At 38.9% G+C, this 18,147-nt stretch overlaps 1 protein-coding gene across 2 annotated transcripts; it reads right to left on the minus strand.

The window, feature by feature from the left end:
• Positions 1-261: 261 nt before the first annotated feature.
• On the minus strand, positions 262-8,783 carry LOC121655965 (G-protein coupled receptor 4-like). 2 transcript variants are annotated; one of them, XM_042010916.1, is made up of 6 exons: positions 8,694-8,783; positions 4,498-4,562; positions 3,985-4,083; positions 3,553-3,750; positions 3,142-3,317; positions 262-3,045 (listed from the first exon to the last, which is right to left on the minus strand). In XM_042010916.1, the coding sequence occupies exons 4-6, from the start codon at positions 3,730-3,732 to the stop codon at positions 2,541-2,543; spliced, it is 861 nt and encodes a 286-aa protein (XP_041866850.1). In that variant the 5' UTR covers positions 3,733-3,750; positions 3,985-4,083; positions 4,498-4,562; positions 8,694-8,783; the 3' UTR covers positions 262-2,540. The 2 variants fall into 2 exon arrangements, with proteins under 2 accessions (XP_041866850.1, XP_041866851.1); XM_042010917.1 differs by lacking the exon at positions 4,498-4,562 and having other exon boundaries at positions 3,985-4,093; positions 8,694-8,739.
• Between the last annotated feature and the right edge of the window lie 9,364 nt (positions 8,784-18,147).

Below are 18,147 nucleotides of genomic sequence, written 5' to 3' on the forward strand. Positions count from 1 at the left end.
AACACAATCAAGCAGAGATGGAAAAGTGGGAAAGAAAAACTCAGCAGTAGAAAATATATGAGTAACAGCTTCCCAAGTCTTTAATTAAGACTAGTTAGGTAGAGGTAAGGGTGTCAGCAGTGAAAGTACACTGTAAAAATATGTTTTTGTTTTGATTCTTTCAGTGACACAAGTATCCGTTTAAACTTTACTTTCTAAATGATAAAGTGCAGAAAGTCAAGACTTTTACAAAAAATAGTTCAACACTCAAATGACTTTGCCAAATTCAGTCCAGCTTTATTTATAAAGCACTTTAAAAACAAGCACAGCGGAGCAAAGTGCTGTACAGAAAATTTAAACTAAAAGACACAAATAACAGTTATAAGAGCAAACATATGAAATAAGTACAAAGATAAAACAAATTAAAATATCACAAAATAAAACAACATAAAAACAATTAAAACTACTAAAACAATAATAAATAAATCAGATCAACATCTTAATGGTGTTAAAAGCCAGATGGAAAAGATGGGTTTTACGGAGCGATGTAAAATCTGACAACGTAGAGGCCTGATGTGGAGGGAGATTATTCCACAGTTTAGGTGCTGCAACAGAGAAAGTGCCATCGTCTCTGAGCTGAGGGAGCCAGTAGGTGAATAAGGCTGCAGAAGCTCAGAAAGGCAGGATGGAGCAAGGCAGAAAGGAAGAAAATGAAAAAGCTCTAAAAGGAACCTGCAGCCAGAGAAAAGAGGCTAAAACAGGGGAAATGTGCTTGTATTGAAGAGTGTCCCATGTCCTGGTAGCAGCTGGCCCTCTGCCCAGTGGTTTCTCATCATCTACATCTGCTTTTCTAAGGAGCTTTAAAAAGGGGTAGTTAATGATGATGTAATGTTAATGTTACTTGTCTCTTAAACTCTGGTCTGTCTGCGCTGTAGTGCTGCAATGTTAACCGCAGGGAGCCTCACAGACCTGTTTGGCTGAGTGTATCACGTGGGATGGATTTACTCACATGCACTTGGTCTGCGTGTTTCCTGACCACTACCCCGAAGACCACAAAAATGTTGCACCAGTTAAAATAAAAGCACCCGGTCAGATTTTATGTTCTAGGTCTGGGTCCATGTGGGACAGTTTCTGGTTCCAGATCCGGACCACAGTCCACTTGTTAGTGACCTCTGGTACAGAATTTAGCTCCTTCAGCACAAGGGAAGGTGTGAGAGTCCAACCAATACCACAGAAGCTGCAACACAACCAGAACTGCTCTGGAGGCAACTAGAAAGCTCATTCATGCTAAATTATTACAATGAACGCAGCAAACTTTTCAGACTTGTTAAACTACATTCAGAGCATTGCATTTTAAACTTCTTAGTGATACTCTGACTTCTGCTGTTTGTTGAAATGCACTAAAGGAGTAAAACTAGACAGTTTGGATCAGAGTTCCTGAAGCAATACCAACAAATCTAAATACTTAAAAAAAGAGTCCTGCTGGCTGGATAAGCTGGTCAGGCGGGTTGGTTCTGTGGTTAGTATGAAGCTGGACTCTGGATATAAATCATTCATGGCCATCATGGATGCCAGTCAGCCTTTGCACGAGGTCATCGGTGCACAGAGAAGCCTGTTCAGTAACAGACTGTTACTCCCCAGGACCAGAACAAGAAGACTAAGAAACTCTTTCTCTCCTCATGCCATCACCCTGTAGAACTCCACACAGAGGAACAGCCGACAATAAGGAGGAACAGTTAACATTATTACAGACTAAGTAGTTAATAGTAGTGGAAAACTGGACTGGCTGCACTTATCCATGACTACTTGAGTACAAGAGTTTCTCCTGGGTGAATTTTAAAGTTTATTCTTTGGGTAGATTTTTGCTGTATCATGTTTTTCTTTAACTCTTATGGTGCTGCACTGCTGCTGGATCCTAAGAAATCCTGCCCAAAGGGATCAATACATTTTAATCTGATCTGATCTAAAAAAAAATTAAACAAAAGAAAAATGTGCTGAGGAAATACATTTCTTCAGCTCAAAGGAAAGACAAGAAAAAAGAGGAATTGGTCTTTAAGAAACATTACATAACTTTCCACATTAAAACTCTGCAGTTCTGCTTCATTTTGATGCAACACTTCACACTTCACAACGTTCTTCCCTCCACCCCCCCAGCCCGGGGCATCACGTGGAATCTGGTTTTACTTTATAGTACCACGTCACATGCCAGCAACTGGATATCAACACACCGGCTGTTTTGAATGTGCAAGAAACGGGAGAAGACATTATCAGAGGGAGCAAGGAGAAGAAAACGAGACGGTGAAAGAAGAGACACGATGCAAACGAATTAACCTTCGTTACGGGACCAAGTGAGAAAATCTGCCGAAGCTCCGTCGTAACGCTTCAGGTAATGATTGTAATTCCTTAACAAAAGAAGCAGATTTTATATAAAGAACATTTTCATAAAAACATCCTGCAAAACATGATGTCAGACTTTAACTCTATTACACCTGCAGCATAACGTCTGTTAACAGTCTGAAATTAAAATCTATATAGTCTGACTACATGAAGCTGACATGTCATTACTCCTGTTGCTCGTCTGCTGATTGGTTGATTTTACAACAACACAGTAAGGCCAAAAGCTTGTCTGTGGTCCCTTTCCTGATGAAAATATACAGAATCAAGTCTGTGAGAGGACTGATCCTAACTAACATGAAACATATGATTTTGAAAGTTTGGTTATTTATGGCTTCTTCTGCCAACAGCAAAACGATTTTGGGCACGAACAGCAGTGTGTAAATCAGCAGCACCACAACCAGAATGGCCACAATTCTTCGTTTTTCATCAGCAGGGACACTGCGAGCTGCAGACAGGGCTTTAATGGTCCCAACCAGGCAGAAGATGAACAGGGGGAAGGGGAGGAGGAGGTAGATTGCACATATGGGATCTCTTATGTGATTATGAATATAGAAACGGAATAGGAAGGAAATAATGAAAGAAAGGATCCAGACCACGACACAAACAGCCACCGAGTTTTTGATGTTTCGTCTGAATCTGTACCACAGCGGCTGAGTGATCATCAAATACCTGCAATGAAACATGGACACAGATACACAGCTGTTGAACATATCAGTTTAAGGGTCAGACACAAACAGTGGGGTACATGGATAAACAATTATTTACCTTTCCAGAGAGACGCACACCATGAATCCAACACTGGCTGACAGACCAAAAATGTAGGAGCAGAAAATGAAGAAATCATCCTTTCCAGCCTTCCATGCAGCCTGACAGCAGAGCTGAACGAGATCAGAAACCAGAAGGTTGATGATGTAAACTGGAGCAACGTGGTCTTTTCGTACCTGCAGGAAAACATCGATAAATGTAAATAAATAAGCTTGAAATATTTTTTTTTACTTTAAATCTAAATATATTTACTTGTTCTGCTCACAAATTGTATCTGAGCTATTTATCTATCTAGTAATCTAACGTATGGCTGGGTTCAGAACTGATCTGAGACAAAGTCCATCCTTTACAACAGAAAACATCAGAAACAGCACATTTATTATACTGAAGAAAAGTAAATCTGATACACACCAGAGAATAAACTGCAGCGATGGCCACTAGAGTCAAAGGAAGTCCAGAACAGATGACAATCCAGTCCACCACATTTAGGATCTGTTCGGCGGTGGATTTGATGCTACTGTTGTTGAGACTGACGTTGCTGTAGTTGTAGCTTTTGTCTCTTAAGGTGGTGTTCATATGGAAATCATCCATTTTCCAGTTTGCAAACGGCTGTAGGACAGACGTGATGGCAAGTTGTTTATTACTTTAACATTATTCAGCAAAATGTTTAAAACTCTAATGTGTTGTCTCACACACTCTTGGTGGACTTTCTCTATGTTACAAATATTTGGACAAAACCAGAGGAAAGAAAAGAAAAGCAGCAAGCTGGGGTTCTCCAACACAGAAAGATGTAAAGCAGTGAATAAAAAAAAAATCTTTATCTGTTTAAATTAAATTATTTACCTTGAAATGGTGCACGATCCCTCAAGAAAAAGTCCTTCGCTGTCTTAAGTCCTTCACAGATATGGTAGATAGCAGCTGGTTTCTGCTCGTTTCTATCTGCTTTAAGGAACTAAAAAAAAAACAAAGATTTCTTAACATGATTCTGCAATCTTTATCAGAATGAAAAGTTAAGTAAGCAGAAAGGACTTCTGAAGAAATTCTTTTAAGAAATCATCTTCCAATATTTGCTCATTTTAACACCAGTAATCAGAATATCAAGAGGAGCGTTATATCCATAAGCCCCCCCTTGGCACATCAAATTTGTTCAGCATGATACAGCAACCAGAGTTTCATTTTGCTTGCTATGATGCTGGACAAGACAGGTTAAAAAAATAAAATAAAAAAATAGGAACCTTGCATAATCGTTGATTCTGGTTTTACTTTGGATGCACACATCAAGTTTCTGGATCGTTCATGATAAAACATGTTTTCACCCAATCAATGATCTTTGTGTGTAAATGAAGTCATATTTACCTTTTAATGCTGCAGAATTACACGTGAAAAACACCTTTAGTGCGTTGATGTTTTGTCCTGCAGATCTAATACCCAGCACGGATGTATGAGAAAGGAAATTGTTTCTGATTTATATCTGATTCTCAAAGGAACTTAAAGAAAAAATAATCATGGCTGATTGTGCAACATTCATGAGAATGACAGAGAAAATCAGCAGAAAATATTACAAAAATTCTTTCAACAAATCCTGAAAAACTTGTATCATCCTGTCCTCCTTCTCCCAAATGTTTCCCATCATTCTTATATTCCTCTCTTAATCTATTTGTATTATCTATGTAGGCTATAACAATTACTCCCAAATCTGTAGCTCTACCAGCTGATTTCTGTTTAAGTGACAGTTAGGTGGGTTTAAGTTCTCATATAGTCTTGTCATTTTTTAACACTGTCTTGTTTCCTGTTTTATTTTGGAAAGATGTTAAACCTTGTGTATTCTGTCTGCTTTACTTCCTGTTCCCGGCTTTCAGTAATTAATTGTCACACCTGCTTCACGTCTCGTAATCAGCCCCTCTGTATACATGCTTCAGGTTTTTGTATTGTGTACTGGGAAAGTTGTGACCCAACCAGAGGGTTATTGCACGAAACCAGAATAAAGAAATCCAGGATGATTAAGCAAGCCCAGCTTGACCTAGCTTGCGCGGCCTATCCTGGCTGAATTGGTTGCACGTTTGCTGAGCCAGGATGAGAAGGTGCGGCTAGGTTAAGCCAGGTGAAGATAGTTGGGATAAGTGCGTGTGCACGGCATACTGAAGCAGACCTCGCGATCGCTCACAGAATCACCGATGGGGAAATGGATAAAAGTCGCGCGTCCTACGTCACGGCCGCTGAACAACAGCTCCTGACGGAGTTCTCTGACGAAGTTAAGGATATTATAAGGAAAAAAGGCAATACCAATGCCATAAGTAAAGAACGCGAGAGAGCCTGGCAGACAATAGCTGACCGGCTCAATGCGTAAGTAGTCAAAAACTGTACAATTAATAAACAGTGCTCCACTGGAACTGTCATAATTAGGCTACAATTAAAGGATTTACTTTTCAAATCCACTAACTGTTGTATACTTTAAGAGTGACAAGCAGGTGCATGTTACTCAGGAAATGTAGAGTATGATTAGGTGCAAACAATTATCCACAATGTGTCATTTAATCTATTTTCCTCATGTAACGTTTTTATCTATTTTATCTTTCTGTCCTTCATAAAGGACAAACCTGTCTGGCCATAAAAGGACCTGGCAGCAAGAAAAAATTAAATATAAGAACATTTTGCAGGCTGGTAAGTGACTCCAAAGTAGATAACAGTGAACAAATGAGGTGAATAGATGAGGTGTCTGCTGACATGTTCAATGTCTGTATGATTGTAGCAGTTAAAAAAAGGCCTATAAACTGGCACAGGGGGCGGCCCACCAAGCCAGGATGTGACTCCAGCAGAGGAACTGGCCTCCATTTAAATAAAGGGAGGCCAGTGATGAGGGGATCCAGGGAGGGACAATAACTGACTCTGTCCCAGCCACAGAAACTGTCCGCTTCATACAAGGTACACAAAGTACTGCAATTCTACTGCACATGGAACACAATCAAATATAATATAGTGTCTGACTTTGGATAACCTTGCAGTGTCTGGGAACACAATTACACTTTTGGAGCCACCAGAAGATGATCCGGTTAGTACAGTGTCTCCAAATCACAGGCTTGGTATGTTCTGTGAAATCTTAATCCGAGTCCTCTCGCTGCATGTATACGGCAGGGGGAAGGCACATCTGCAGCTGCAGAATGCACGTCTGCAGATGAGGAGACTGTGTCAGTGGAGTCCAGAAGGTTTGAGGCATGTCAGTTTTATGGGATTGGCCTGCTTATTTATTCCATGAAGGATATGAAGTCAGGGATGTGGTACTAATAGAAAATGTGTAGCAGGACCCGGATGCTGCACAGTCTCCTAAGCGGCCTGGTAACATTGTGAGTATTGGCTAAAGTACATCTACGTTATGCACAAATCCTGCTGTGCTAATTGACATTTCCTTTACAGACTTCACAAACTGTCAGAACGCTTTATTCAGGGCACCTGGAGAGAGAGAGAGAGCTGGCAGATGTTAAAAGCTGACTCAAAAAGAGCAAGCTCCAAGGAATGGAGCTGGATCTTGAGATTAAACGCCAGACACTCTGAAAACTGGACCGAAAATCTGTATCTCTCAATGACATAGTCATCTCCAAAGGCCAGGGGATGTGAGCTGTCCCTGAAGACTCGTTCACGTCTGAATGCTCTTCTGAGGATGCGGGCTTCCTCGTCCAGCAAATCCTCCGAAAAAGGGCAAACCATTATGAAGAGGGAACAGGTGAAGGGGAGTTGGACCTGAATATTCTACATTGCCCTCGTCACGGATTTCTTTGAATACACCTTTGTAACCTCATCCGCTGTGTTTTGTAATCTCAATTAATGCAATAAAACACATATTTATAAAACCTCTGACAGCAATTTGACGAGCAGTCTTCATTAGCATAGCAATATAACACTTGGCCTGATGAAATCATGCACTTATGACCAAGTTGATATTGTGTGATGAAATCGTGATCCTGTATTTAAATAAAATGACTAAAAAAGAAAAAATTATAAGCACTGCACTAGCACTACACGACAGCACCTGGGTCTAACTGGACTCAAAAGCGGTCTGACTAACACTTAATTATGACGTCCCATCTTGTTTGAATTCATGCTTGTGTTGTTCTTACTCTCAAATGTAAGTCGCTTTGGATAAAAGCGTCTGCTAAATGACTGTAGAAGAGAATAGAATAATAATACTACAACTCGAATCCATATAAAAAGGCTGTTGCGATTATGAACAGATTTGGATTAAATGTACAGTGACTGTATATGTAATATTTTAATACTGGATGATTAAAATGACGCGCCATACTTAGGAAGACCATGGACATGCTGTAAAACACATTAATTCCTCATAGAATTGACGTTGGACATGCAGGTGACTCGCTAGGATTAATCTTAGCCTGAGCAGTTAGCCTGGTCTGGAGCAGGCTAGCTGCAGCGGATAAATCACCACAGTAACTTGGCCGGGTTTAGTTTGAGCTGCTTTCATGCAACCGACTTAGGGCTAAATTCAGCCAGGATAACCAACATATCCCGGCTTAATCCCTTATCTTGGTTTCGTGCAATACCCCTCTGGCCTGCTGGTGAGATGAACCTTTTTTTTGTGTTTTTTTGCATTGTTTTTTAATGATTTTAAATGTGGGTCTGCCATAAGTTGTAATGATAAGAAGCTTACTGTTTGATGTGCTTTGCTTTTAGGGACAGCACTGGCTGCTGCTTATTTTGGTTTTATATGGTTTGGTTTTACTTTTTATTTTAGCATAGGTTAGTATTTATGTTGTTTAGTTTTTAATACTCTGTCTTCTCTTGTTTTCTCGTGCTGTGGATGGTGTCCTTTTACTGGTGCCGTCCAGATACTGGGAGTTCACTTAGACGGTGATGTGGTTTGTGGTTGCATGTAGTTTGTAGCATGGTGTTTTTTATTTGGAATTAATTGGATTCATGTTTTATTTGAATGTGTAGTATAACCCTGGTACCGTCACTGTGATTACATGTGTTCTCATCCGTAGCACGAGTCTGTCATCTGCCTTTCAGTGTATATTTTAGGTTTTAGTTATGTGCAATAAATGGCATATGTCTGAACCACACTGACCGTTGTGGGCCCGTAATTGAAGACTTTATGTGCTAAACATGTCTTTGCACCTACAAGGTTGTAATATCTATAACTTAGAGGAAATGTTTGAGGCATTCTGTCATTTCTAATTTACTGTCTGTGTTGTTGTTAATGTTAATACAGCTCATAAGTTAAAGACTTATTTTGATGGTAGCTTTGTTTGCTGTGCTTCTAAAATAAATCTGATCAGAGCTTTATAATGAACACTTTTTGGACCTTTTTTTTATTTTTAACTCAAAAAGCAGTAATAACAAATTTCCTACAATGACAATTAAGTATATATTAAATATTTATATATAAATTACTTACTAAATCTGAATACTTTCTCCCCGTTACATAGTTACAAATGTCCCCTTTTTGTGGTGTTGGACCACACTTTCTATCTTATAACAGTACTTTCTACTTCTCTACAGTCTATACGTATTAAAAAAGGTTAAGTTCCAATATTTACCTTTTGACAGATGAGACCTGAATCAGTTTCTGCGTCCTCATTAAACTGAGACCAAATGGTAAATGAAGCTTTTCATAGCCTATGTCTGTCAGTCTTAGGAAATAAATGTTGTCATACATGATTGTGTAATGTTTTTAGTCAAAGCCAGTAAGAGAAAGATCAGATATTTGTCCCCAAATGTCCCCAAACACCACGTGGTCTGACACAAACCACTGAATGACCACATCCTGTCTGAAGTTGCTTTATATGGGTGTTGATGCAGTGTGTTGAAATGTTCTGGTAATGTGTTGCAGAATTCAACTGAAAGTAAACATACTGTAAATTTAAGTTGGGTCTAGTTAAAGCTATTTCTTGTGTTATGCTAACTCAAAGTTTGTGTTTAAGTGTTTATGTAAATGGTGTATTGCAGGAACAAAATGTTTCCTCTTAGACTCCTTGGGTTCTGTCCACCTCTAGGGGGCCAACGGTCTTGCTAAGGCCGTCTTAAGCTGCTGTCTGTGCAAATGCATGATCGTCTTTTCAGGGGGGTGGTTGGCTGGGATTCATGCTGTGGGTGGCTGGTCTCCTGGGTCCTGGGGGCCCCCTGTTATGCCTTTGATTTTTGCAGGGATCTGTTATTTGCACAATTACTGATCTCTATTCATGCCTTTTATTTTGCCCCCACATTTACTAACCTGCTGATCCAGTCACTGCATCATCCATCCATCCATCCATCCATCCATCCATCCATTTTCTGCTGCTTATCCAGAGTCGGGTCGCAGTGGCAGCTGCCTAAACAGGGAAACCCAGGCTTCCCTCTCCCCGACCACATTCACCAGCTCATCCGGAGGGATCCCGGGGCGTTCCCAGGCCAGCTGTGAGATGTAGTCCATTCAGCATGTCCTGGGCTTGTTTTGCAGCGACAGGTCCTGGACACCTTGCAGCCATTAAGTGGGCCATGAACTCCTCTGTATACCAAAGAGTCAGATGTGAGACCATCTGTCTGACAGCACAGCTTGGCTGAAATGACCTCATTCGCAGCAAATCTACAACAGAATAACTGAATCGAGATGTTGCAATGATCCAGTCGAATTCAGAATTAACCCGATCGTTTTACAGAAAATGATTACTTCAAGTTATCGTTGTTAAAGGTGGTTCTATAAGACGTTGAGTCATGAGGGGGAAATAGATTTGTCCACAGATCATCTTCATTTTATCTTAGTTTTCGTAAATAATGACATATTTTATTTTCAGATGTTCATCTGTATTTACCTCATTTTAAGACCTGCTGAAAACCAGATGATTTATTACTACGTCTGAATATATAAATCGTACTCTACCCTCCAACTCTGAACATTTATCTTTATTTTTAAACAATGGTTTTACAGCATTTTGATAAAATATATTTGACTTCTTTCACATCTACAGTTAGAGAAAAAAAGTTAGGTTACAGGTCAAGATTAAGCTCTTTATGTTCATAACAGTTTGGTTTTACTGCTGAGACTAATCATCATTCTATGTTCTTCTAGTTAAGCAAATTTCCTTAAAACTTGCATTATATAACCACAGCTGGCATTGTGTCAACAGTTGTGTAACATAGCAACGTGTGTTTAACACGCTACTGTTTCCCTTTTATGACTCTATTATCTATTGATTTTTTTTTTTCCATGTTCGGTATCATAGGAAGCAGAACGATGGACTGGCAGCTGTCTTGTGCCGAGATGGTCTTAGTGGATATAATGGGAATAAAGCTTTGTGGATTTACATGTTTATGTTGGACCTGACAAGAGGAAGCAAAGAAAGAGGGAGTATGAAGAGAAGAGAGAAGCAGAGTGATGAGAAGAAAAAGATGTGTGAGAAAGCAACAGGAACAACATGCGCAACCGAAGCAGAGAAACCGGAAAACCAGCTGTTACATCTGTAAAGAAACTTAATAGAAAACCTCCTAAGACCTCTGTAAGAAAACATAGCAAACAATCATCATGAGTACCTATAAGAAGACAAATTGGGAAAAACATGAATAAAAACAACACCAGCAACAAATTTATGAAAAAAATAACTAGCTAACGGTGTTTAATCCTGCAGGGTAACACAATGACTGCATAAGTATCCACGTCAGGGACTGTGAGTGCAAAATATAAAGGATAAGCAGTGAAGGAATAAGATGGTCATGGGCTGATTTATGAAGCTGTGGTAGCACAAACTAGCAGTGTTTCATGATGGTCCAGTGTCAGTCCAGACCCTTGACCTGAGTGAGGTGGTTGTGAGGAATTGTGACGCCCATCTTGACTAAAGTCTTTGCTGAGGCTAGGGCTAGGTGATAAAATATTCTGTTGCAAACACTGGAGGAGCTCCAATGTTAGCCATTAGCTGAGAGTCTGATCATGAAGTTGTTTCAGACATTGTACTTTTCATTGTTGTGCACCGCTGTCACACTTTTTTTCTCACATTTTTCCTCTTATTGCTCTATTTTTTTTGGTTGGCAATTGAAACATTTTTTTAATAGGATCTAGTCAATGGGATCTGACTACATTCAGCTAATCTTTTTTCTCCCAGCAATGCTTGTATTGGGCCAGTAGTGGTCAACGTTAAAGATCTTCTGGCCCATAAGGGCCCCCTACACACCTGGGCCCCTAGGCTGCAGCCTAGGTTAGCCTGTACATTAATCCATGCCAGAGGGTAACTGAGACAAATTTAAATAAATATGTCTCTAGCTACCTCTTGTTGAGCTAAACTTTACCACAGTTTTCAGGCAAAAGCCAGATCCTTTTATTGAGCCCTGTGGTTGGACGTCTTGAATCTGATCCAACATTAAAAGGTTTTGTTTATTTGTACATGCACAGAGTATGGTTAGAAATTTACAAGTCAGCAATGAAAGAAGGTGAAGTTGGTAAAACCCAGAAACAAAATGAATTCTGTAGAAGCAGTACGCACAATAAGACACAACACAGTATAATAAAATATAAGCTGTGAAGTATAAAACCTACACTGTAACTATTTGTTATTTCATTTAGGGCTTTTACAGATTTGTCACTTTTTAATGCATTTTGTAAATGTTAGCTGAGGTTTGTTGGAGTGATAAGGAAGACATGTTTTTTACTTTCTTTTCTCCTTGGCTGTTGCTGGAAAGAAGCTGTTATAAACAAGCTTTGTGTGCAGTGATTCTGTCGGGTCTGCAGTGTCTCAGGTTAGGAGTTGTGTTTTCATGTCTGAGCAAAATGTGAACTGGGTGGTGTGTTATCTTACAGGTGCTCTTTGCTTTTTCCAGCATCTTCAGGAAAGAACCCGTTGCTGTGGATGTAAAACAGAATCAGAAGGAATCAGGTTAGAAATAAACATGCAAACAGTGCCCCCTAGTGGCAGACAACCCACCCTACACAATCATTATCAATCTCTTTCAACTAAGTTCTCTCCAGTAATTCAACATAATACAGTTTAAAATCTCAAGAATTTTTAATAGAAAATACACATTTGATGTCACCGGGGTTTTAACTGCCATCGTGGGGGAGGCCTGCTTCTGTTTCCATCTACACATTCAGCTTCCTCACTTGTAAACTTTATTAAAAACATGTCTAAGAGAGAAGTGTCTAGTGTCACACTGCAACTACACCAACACACAAAAAATGTTACTTAAATATTTATTATTTTCATCTTTTGATTTTGAAATCAAATATATTATCTTTTCATCTGTGTGGATTATATAATAATATAATAGGTATATTCCTAATATTTATTCCTAATAGTATTTAAAAATAGAAATAAATAATTAATTTAATACATAATGTTTAAATAAAAGGAACAGTAAAAATATAAAAACAGGAAAAAGTATGTTGAAGTTTTTAATTACTTATTACAAAAACAATAAAAGATGCCAACAAATGTGACTGGATCTGATGGCATGACATTCTGAAACCTCTGAAAAGAGCAAACAGTCCATGTTTTCACTGAAGAAGAAAACTGGGAAACTTTAATCAGAGCACACGGAATGTCATCCTAATCTAGACCGTTTAATTTCATAGATTACAAAAACAAAAGACTTTCTCATCTTTGTCAAGAAACAAATTTAATTTATTTCCACAGAAAAGACAGAAAAAGCCACAACTACATGAAAATTTACCTGCACTGAAAAAGGATTATTCATACAGAATATACAGCTTTGAATAAGCATACAGTACAATAAGGAAAAGTAGTATAAACAAAATAAAAAACATCTCATATTATCAGAAAAAAAGAGAAGCTCTCTGCAAGTTCACATGAAAATGAAGCAGCTGGTGATTATAATGTGATCAAGGTAATAATGGTTTGCTTTAGTCATTAAATAGGTCTGAACTTCATATATATTAACCTAAAGGAAAGAACAATAACAACAAACAGACAAACATAATATTCATTTGTTGAAAGGAACTAGAACAAGTTTAGAAATGAAACAAAAATGTTACAGTGGGTCGTTTATCTGCACAGACGACAACAACCAATAATCACATTTACAGAAGGTAGGTGACGCTGGTGGCAGGTAAGTGACGCTAATGCTGTAGGTGACGTAGTTCCGGGGAGACGGCAGATTCAAACTAGGCGCGCCCAAACATTTATACTTTCATTCAATTGTATTTTGTGCCAACCTAATCAAAATATTCTTTAAAGTAGGAAAATAGTGTCTTTAAAAGGTACACTCTGGAGCACAGCGAGGAGGATTTGGCCAGCCTGACAGATTTTATAGATCATTGTTACGACAGAATCGTCATGGGGAAACCAAACAACACGTCCACCCCCTCCACCGCATCTAAGTCCAAGAGACAGCGAAATGAGGATTCACCTGGAGCTATTTCACCACCGGGGAACGACTCAACAGATGTTCTGATCTCTATAGATAAAAAACTCAGTAGTTTTGATGCGCGGTTGAGCCTGGTAGAAATTCTCCACAAAGAGTTCCAGGCGCTACGTGAATCACTAGAATTCAGCCAGAAGCAGGTGGAAACTCTGGCTGTAGAAAATGCTGGTCTCAGAGAGTCGGTAAAATCCCTCACCGAGGGCTTGACCCGTCTCTCGGAGGAAAATAAGAAGATGAAGGAAACGGTGATCGATCTGCAGGCGCGGAGCATGAGAGAGAACCTGGTGTTTGCAGGGATTCCAGAGCAGACGGAGGAGGACCCTGAGACCACGGTGAAAAACTTCATCAAAACCCACCTGAAGCTCCCGGAGGAAACGGTGAAAAACATCTCCTTTCACAGAGTCCATCGGCTCGGCGGGAGGAAACCCGGGTCCAGCAGACCAAGACCCATCGTAGCGAAGTTCGTCAGCTTCAAACAGAAGGAGCAGGTGAAGAACCAGGGCCGCGAACTGAAGGGAACGAACTTTGGAGTAAACAACCAATATCCGAGAGAGATTCTGGACCGACGGAGAGTCCTGTTTCCCATCAGGAGGAAATTCATCACGCAAGGTGCTCGCGCTGTCATCGCGGTGGATAAATTATTTATTAATGGACAGCTGTACCGCAACCCGGACATCACTCCGTGGCTCTACTGACTTGGTATGTGCTTTAATTTTCCTGTTTTCTCACTAGATCATGTTATATCCATAAAACTGCCATAAAAGATAATTTAGTTAACAGTAAATCCACTGCCTGTCTCCACTACACTGTTCTCAGCACAGATGCGTTTTTTAAATTACTTTTTTCCTTTGGCACTGTCGCTCTTTTCATTCTTTACACTTCTTCTCTCCGACCCTTTAACGGTTAACGGTAACACTTGTCATTATATTATATACACATCAGCACTTTTCATGATTCACAGGAACACACACAGAACAGCACAAGTGCACATACATCCCTGTCACAACCAACAGGCACATACACATGCACGCAGAGAAGCAGTGGGATGCACGCACACACGCTTCAGTAATATGCATATAGCCCTCATTTCTGTGGTTGGTTCATGAACGAACTCACATTTGTCACTTGGAATGTGCGTGGAGCTGGCACAGGGGAAAAGAGGTTAAAAATTTTTAATCGTTTGCAAGAAATGAAAGCAGATATAATATTACTCCAAGAGACTCATTTATCAAACTCAACAATAGATCTTCTCTCAACAACCCAGTTTCCACACGTGTATTCAGCTTGTTATAATTCTAGGCAGAGAGGAGTAGCAACTCTTATTAATAGAAGGTTAAATTTTGATATAGATAATACAATCATAGATCCAGAAGGCAGATTTATAATAATTACATTATCTATTAAAAATGTTAAGTTATGTATCGCAAATATATATGGTCCAAATGTTGATGATCCGTCCTTCTTTCACTCCCTCTTCGCCTCACTCTATGGTCACTCAGATAACACATTAATTGTAGGAGGTGATTTTAACATTATACTGGAGAAAAAAAGTACCACAGGAGCTCATCGTGTCTGGAAATCCTCAGAAACTGTAAAACAGTACATGAAGGATTTTGGTCTCTGTGATGCTTGGCGCTCTCACCATCCCACACTAAGAGAATACACCTTCTTCTCTTCAGTTCACCATTCCTATTCTAGATTAGATTATTTCTTAACTAGCAGCTCGCTGATGAATGACATGTCAGAAATCAAGATCCATCCTATTAGCATTAGTGATCACGCACCAGTATCATTCACTCTGAGAAGTAAGAGCAATAAACCAGCAACTAGAAACTGGAGATTTAATACGTTATTATTTAAAGATCCTGAGTTTATCAGCTATTTCAAAAGAGAATGGTCCTTATATCTAGAAAATAACGACTTGCCAGAAACTTCAGCAAGTGTTCTTTGGGAAGCAGGAAAAGCAGTAATGAGAGGGAAAATTATTTCCTTTTCTTCTCATAAGAAAAAGAAGGAAACTTTGAGAATTTCAGAGTTAGAACTCAGAATTAAATCCTTAGAGGAGCTTACCATGTCTCCCCAGAAGAACACACACTAAATGCTATAAGGAAAGCTAAACTTGAATTTAATGAAATAATAGATAAAAAGACGCAGTTCTTGGTGCAAAGACTTCGCTTGGAGAATTTTGAGCATGGAAATAAATCTGGAAGCTGCCTGGCTAATCAGTTAAAAACAAACAAGGAGAAAACAACCATCTCCTCTGTCAGAGATCCAGAAGGAAACATCAGCCACGACCCTGACAAGATAAATAACACTTTCAAAGAATTCTATAAAACATTATATACATCACAACTAACTACAACAGATGACAATATTGATAAATTTCTTAGTAACATTAATCTTCCACAATTAAAACATGAAGATAAAATGGTCTTGGATTCCCCCCTTTCAGTCGGCGAACTTCATGAAGCTCTCCAGCATATGCCTAACAATAAAGCTCCAGGTCCAGATGGTTACCCAGCAGAATTCTACCAAGAATTCTGGACAACGTTGGCACCCACTTTCTATAATATGATATTAGAAATAAAGGAAAAACAAAACATACCTTCAAATATGAACCTAGCCAATATTACTCTACTATTAAAACCAGGTAAAGACCCGACACTTCCATCCAGTTACCGTCCAATTTCATTAATAAATGTAGATCTCAAAATAATTAGCAAAGCTTTGGCCAGAAGAATAGAAAAAATAACCCCTCTAATAATACATCCTGACCAAACAGGCTTTATTAAAGGTAGACATTCCTCTACTAACATGCGTAGATTAATTAACATCATAGATTATTCTACTCTACATAATCTGGAATCCACAGTAATTTCTTTAGACGCAGAAAAAGCATTTGACCGAGTAAACTGGAAATTTTTATTTGCAACGTTAAACAAATTTGGGTTTGGGTCATCTTACATAGATTGGATAAAGATATTATATAACAACCCAAATGCATGTGTGAAGACCAATGATCAAACCTCTCCAAGCTTCTGTTTGCAGAGAGGCACCAGACAGGGCTGCCCGCTTTCTCCATCACTCTTTGCTATTTTTATTGAACCCCTAGCTGCTGCCATAAGACAAAGTAAAGAGTTTAAAGGAATCCATGCCAAAAATATAGAACACAAGATAAGTCTTTATGCTGATGACGTATTACTCTTTCTCCAGAACTCACCGACGTCTCTCCCCCAGACAATCACACTTATTAACACATTCTCATCAATATCTGAATACTCTATTAACTGGTCTAAGACTATTATTATGCCCATCAACTGTGACCTACAAAACATACCCAATACTACAATATAGTCTGGAAACATTAGATACCTAGGCATAAACATTTCCCCCAGGTTATCAGAACTAATAAAGCTAAATTATGTCCAGCTACTTAAAGCAATAGAGGATGATCTCTCACGGTGGAGGCGCTTACCCATATCACTCATGGGGAGGGTTGCCACAGTTAAAATGATGGTTCTATCTAAAGTAAACTACCTGTTTTCAATGATACCCACTAAACCATCCTCCAGTTGGTTTAAGTCACTGGACTCACATATATCTAAATTTTTATGGAAAAATAAGCCATCACGTATCAGTCTAAAAACTTTACAACAGACTAAAGATAGAGGCGGATTGGAGCTACCCGACTTTAATCATGTTTTCTTAGCTAACAAGCTGCAGTATATCTCCAAATGGCTTAAACCTAGCAGTCTGGATGAAACATGGTTAGATGTAGAGCAAGCATTGTGTGAGGATGTGTTTATCTCTGACCTGCCATTCATCAGCTCAACCATCAAAACACATAGGTGTTTTAAAAGCATCAATATCAGTTCCTCCTTAGTGGCTTGGTGGGATTTTCTATAAATAACCAAATCCTCACTTTTTCCATGTAAGTTTACACCCCTCTGGAACAACCCTGACATCCTGCAAAACAAAAAGCTTATCAATTTTACTCAATGGAAAAATAAAGGAATAAAACAGTTAGAACATATAATAGAAAATGGAAACTTCTTATCATTTAATATTCTCGCTTCACAATATGGAATCAGTAGCAAAACATTTTTAGAATATCACCAGCTTAAATCTATTATATGTAAAAAATATACCATTAATCAATTAAACTTACAGCTACCTATTAGGGTGGCAGAATTTATGAATCAAAATGCCCCAAAGCTATTATCAAAAACATATAGACTATTATCTAAACTAGAAGACTCAATCTGTCTTCCAACTTCAAAATGGGAGTGTGACTTATCCAGTAACTTTAATAAAGATAAATGGTCACAAATATGTTTAAACACCTTTAAAATGACTAAAAATTCAAATATGCAACTAATACAATTCAACATTCTGCATAGAACTCATTATACAGGACAAAGGATGGTCAGGATGGGTCTGTCACAATCAAACATCTGCACACACTGCAATGAAAACACACCAGATAACTACCTCCATGCCTTGTGGTCCTGCACACCTGTCCGCAGGTTCTGGCTTCAGGTATGTGTGGACATGTCAACATGGTTTAAATGTAATATTCCTACAATCCCCGCACTATGTCTACTAGGTGACTTGGGTGACATTAATATGGCAATTAACTCTGCACAC

Source organism: Melanotaenia boesemani, chromosome 16, assembly GCF_017639745.1.
Source record: "Melanotaenia boesemani isolate fMelBoe1 chromosome 16, fMelBoe1.pri, whole genome shotgun sequence".
Lineage (NCBI taxonomy): Eukaryota > Metazoa > Chordata > Actinopteri > Atheriniformes > Melanotaeniidae > Melanotaenia > Melanotaenia boesemani.